Below are 4,586 nucleotides of genomic sequence, written 5' to 3' on the forward strand. Positions count from 1 at the left end.
CGTATGACTAGACTGCAAGTTATGGTCACTTTGGACGAGTACCATATTGTCTTGTAGGGGGAAAATTAATCATTATCTGCTTTTTGTAACTTTGTTCAAAGGAGTTTTCATTACCCAAATCAATCAGTTATGAGTTGCATGAATCCCTACAAAATTCTATCTGAAGCTTTTGCACCAGTCACAAGTCATCATTTTCTTCTTCCCTTGGGTTTCCCAGAGTATCCAAGAAAACCCCAACTGTCATCAAAGAAATGATTCCTTTGTCCCCCACTGTTTTTTCCCCCATAAATCACCAGCCAATTCTTTTATGGTTTCCCATTGATGATCATCATGGCTTTATGTATCACAGCTTTCTGTAAAATTGACAATACATAAGCTTTGTATGATAAGAACTCATCAGTTGTTCTTCACCACAAGGAGTCAGCTGATGAATCAAAACATTATCCTTTGCTTTGAAGATGCATTGAATGATGAATCCCTTAATTTGCTTTGATTCAGAAACATAGTTTACCATCAACTTTCATTGGACCCCAACTTTTGGCTTCACTTTAACTCAATTAGAGCACAGTGTCATGATTTGATTCCTTTTTGGTGGCCCTGTGTGTTCTTTATCTGTGTTCCATACCATCGGGCACTACTAACACGGTTAAACTTTACTATTAAAGTAAAAAATTTATTGAGAATGATGGAGCATTAATGCAGACAAAATTGATTTCTCATACTGTAGGTCAAAGTATGGAGCCATAACACAATGGTTGATTGGTGGGAGAAAAAACAGGTCCATTAATGCTTGTTTTTGCCATTAAAGTTTGTGAACCATAGACTTTTGGGCACTCTATACATAATGTTATAATATAATATTTTAAATATAGTTAGAAATGAGCGCCATCTATCTACAGGAGTTGGTTCAAGTGGTAAATAACTTGATATCGTTCAAGCAATGTCTCAAGTTCAAGTCCTTTATATATTCAAAAAATCCTTGTTGAGAGACTCGCCCACCAAATCCAGGCGTGCGATGTGGGTCGATCCAGATTAATCAAAGTGAAACCTTAAAATTGGGAGGGCAATAAAAAAAAAGAAATGAGCGCTCTCTTTCTATATATATATATATATATATATGATCGAAGTAGGATTTAAAATTTTAAGGAGAGGACTACCTAAACATCTCCTCTATATCCATCCATGAAGGAATCAAAATGTAAAAGAACTGAAACGCAAATCTTGTGGAATGTGGAGTATCTACAGCTATCGGTTAACCCATACGATTGATGACTTCGTGGAAGTGGGCAAGAAATGAAATATTTAAATAATTGCGATATAAAAATCGGAAAACAATTTGTTTATATCAATTGAAGATGACATTTCAACAAATATACAAGCAAAAATACATTTAAAAAAATTAAATGTTAAATTGCACACTCGTTTCAACCCAAAATTCTAAATATTACTCTCTTGATATAGCATGAATCAAACCTTCTTAATAGTTAAAAGAATAATTATTATTCATAAAAATATCTATTTTAAACATCACCTTAAATTAAGAAAAAAATTCTTCTTATAACTTAGAACCAATATATAAAGTATGATTTTTGTAGCACCATACATAATTTTTACTTTTTACCCACCAAAAATTAATAAATAAATGAAACGGGTAAAGAAAAGAAATTGCATTTGAAATGAATTTGGTGTTAATTTGCATTTAGCCAACCTTGAGTGGTGGTGTGCGTACCAAACCCCAGTAAAATTCTAACCCCAAATGTCACCCTTGTTTACTTTTATTTATAGCCATGGAAACTGGTTAACACCAGCTGGGGTTGTTCATACATATTGTTGAAAACTTGGGTTTGTTTTGGATGGGAACCGAGACAAGTGAAGAAACTGTGTTGCAGAAAGACAAGAAATATAATGGTGGGGGAGTTGAAACAGTGCACTGCTTCTTCTACAGTTGTAAACCACTACAACCTTGTCCAAGCTGGTCTGGTTTTAGACAAGTGTCTTTCTCTTCTTCCAAATCTCTGTAAAATTTCTTAAACATCTGACCAAAACAATTCACTCAATACCACTTCCTTAAAACAACGAGAGATCTGTTTGAAATCGTTAGTGCTCATCAACCATGAAGAGATCACTTGGCAGCTCAGATTCTTTTGGAGCTTTCATGTCCATCTGTCCAACTACAGGTCCAAATAAAAACAATCCCAATTTTGTACTTTCATTTAATTTTCTTGGGATTTACTATTTACACGTGAAACCAAGTTGTAATTAAAGTTGTTTGTTTATTTTTGGTCTGCAGATGAACATGGTCCGAGAAACAACTATATATACAGCAGGGAGTTCCAGTCGATGTTCGACGGATATGATGAAGAAGGGTGCCTGGAAGAATCGGGGCATGTGTTCGAAAAGAAGAGGAGATTAAGTGTGGATCAAGTTAAGGCGTTGGAGAAGAATTTCGAGGTCGAAAACAAGATCGAACCTGAGAGGAAAGTGAAACTAGCTCAAGAGCTGGGGTTGCAACCGAGACAAGTTGCTGTCTGGTTCCAAAACCGGCGTGCTAGGTGGAAGACCAAGCAATTGGAAAGGGACTATGGGCTTCTCAAAACCAGTTATGATACGCTCAAGGCTAATTATGAAGCTATCCAACATGACAATGAAGCTCTTCTCAAGGAGGTAAAATTAATAAATTATACTCTTTCACTTGTATGTGAACATATGGGATGATTAGAATTGTGTTCAATTGTTATGCAGAAAAGAGAGTTGCAGGCGAAGCATAATGGGGAGAGCACCGAGAGCAATGTTTCAGTGAAAGAGGTGATTGTGCCTGAAACTACTGATGACAAATCACTGGAACAAAGTGAACCCTCTTTGGCTACTTCATCAGAGCCTGCAGATCTCACCTACGAGAGCTTCAACAACAGCAATGGATCAGTTGGCTCGAAAGACGGGTCATCGGACAGTGACTCGAGTGCTATCTTGAATGAAGACATCATCATCAACAACAACAGTAGCCCCAACAACGCGGCTATTTCTTCGTTGTTTATATCATCGACAACGTCGTCTTCTTCACCATCATCCATGGATTGCTTCAATCTCTCCAAAACAACCTTTCAACCCCACCAGTATGTGAAGATGGAAGAACACAATTTCTTCAGTGAAGATGATGAAGCTTGCAATTTCTTTTCGGATGAGCAAGCTCCGAGTCTTCATTGGTATTGTCCTGAACAGTGGAGCTAAAGGCAAAAAACTCCATGAATGTATTTCAAGGAAAGAATGCAAGAAAAAGGCAAAAACGGAAGTTAAACTACTACCATTCTAACCAAGATCACGTTTTCCGGTGAAAAAAATGGAATTCGGAGAAGGAGAAAGAGAAGGGTTGACGATGTGATGGGAAAGGTGACAAACCCAGTAAATGGAAAATTCTCCTTAATCCATCAGTGGAAAGTGAAACTTCCTTTATGGACAGACGTTGAACCAAAATAATAGTAATAAACATTAATCATCATCATCCTTTTGCCTTGTTTTTTTTTTCTATTTCTGTTTCTTTTTTCCATTTGCAAAACCCAGAAAATGGAAATATCAAAAGAAGTTTAATCCAATCGTAATTAAGACATGATTTTCACCTGGTAATCAATTGGAAAAAAAAGAAATCATCCTACTCGGAAAAAAATGGTTTAAAGTGAATGATTTGCCCAAAATTCTGATGTTGCAGAATATTTTCTTTCCATGAAAACGAGTGCTCGTTTTGACAAAAGTATCATTCAAGTCCATTTATCTGTAGATAGTTTGGGTTAATATATATTTAGCATAATACCAAAATTAGTCCCCCAACGTTTATTAGAATGCACACTATAGCCTCTATTCTATTTTAGCATTTTAGTCCTTAATGTTTCAATTTATGATAAAAATGACCCATGTTGGATGAAAGATATTAGCTGACTAAGAAATATTTTTCACTTGTGTTAAATTACTACATGTCATATCATCACTTTAGTTGACATGACATATATCACATCATCATCTTAAGGTGACATTATATGTGACACGTTAATAGTTTTAGCACATGTAGAAATTTAACGTCAACAACATATGTTGATTATTAGTCAACTAGCGGTTTTCATCCAATAGAGGTTATTTTGACAAAAATTGAATTGTTGAAGGTTAAAGTGCTCCAAAAAAAATAATATGAATCGAAATGACCGTTCGATTAAACGTTATGGGACTAATTTCAGCATTATACCTATATATTTTGATATTAGACTTTAGTTTCAAGGTTCGATATGACATTTGAGGTTTTTTCTAGTCCAAATAGGTATATAAATTTAATTTCAAGATATAATTTGATATTTAAACTTTTTTTCTTATCTATTTAGGTACATGAACTTGACCTTTTTATTTAACTTGGTAATAAAATTTAGTTCCTTAGTTTAAATTAGTTTAAAACCAGAAAGTATTAATTTGAATCGAAAAGTCAAATTCAGATATCAATTTGAACGATAAAATCAATTTTAAATATCTTACAAGATAAAAAATTTAAATATTAAATTAAACCTTAAAATTAAATATAAATACTTCGTTAGAAGAAAAAAGAAAGA

General features: G+C 34.3%; 1 protein-coding gene across 2 annotated transcripts; it reads left to right on the plus strand.

Annotated features, from left to right (window-relative positions):
- Positions 1-2,050: 2,050 nt before the first annotated feature.
- On the plus strand, positions 2,051-3,499 carry LOC120122608 (homeobox-leucine zipper protein ATHB-6-like). 2 transcript variants are annotated; one of them, XM_039141736.1, is made up of 4 exons: positions 2,060-2,177; positions 2,291-2,664; positions 2,743-3,020; positions 3,054-3,499. In XM_039141736.1, the coding sequence occupies exons 1-4, from the start codon at positions 2,114-2,116 to the stop codon at positions 3,226-3,228; spliced, it is 891 nt and encodes a 296-aa protein (XP_038997667.1). In that variant the 5' UTR covers positions 2,060-2,113; the 3' UTR covers positions 3,229-3,499. The 2 variants fall into 2 exon arrangements, with proteins under 2 accessions (XP_038997666.1, XP_038997667.1); XM_039141735.1 differs by having other exon boundaries at positions 2,051-2,177; positions 2,743-3,499.
- Positions 3,500-4,586: the final 1,087 nt, after the last annotated feature.

The sequence above is a fragment of the Hibiscus syriacus genome, unplaced genomic scaffold (assembly GCF_006381635.1).
Source record: "Hibiscus syriacus cultivar Baekdansim isolate YM2019G1 unplaced genomic scaffold, ASM638163v2 tig00110387_pilon, whole genome shotgun sequence".
In the NCBI taxonomy this organism is placed as follows: domain Eukaryota; kingdom Viridiplantae; phylum Streptophyta; class Magnoliopsida; order Malvales; family Malvaceae; genus Hibiscus; species Hibiscus syriacus.

Bases quoted from the DNA above. Each gene is read 5' to 3' on its own strand.
- LOC120122608 (XM_039141735.1), top strand. From the start codon at position 2,114: ATGAAGAGATCACTTGGCAGCTCAGATTCTTTTGGAGCTTTCATGTCC. The intron at 2,178-2,290 runs GTCCAAATAAAA...TTTGGTCTGCAG, and splicing joins GTCCATCTGTCCAACTACAG to ATGAACATGGTCCGAGAAAC. The intron at 2,665-2,742 runs GTAAAATTAATA...ATTGTTATGCAG, and splicing joins ATGAAGCTCTTCTCAAGGAG to AAAAGAGAGTTGCAGGCGAA.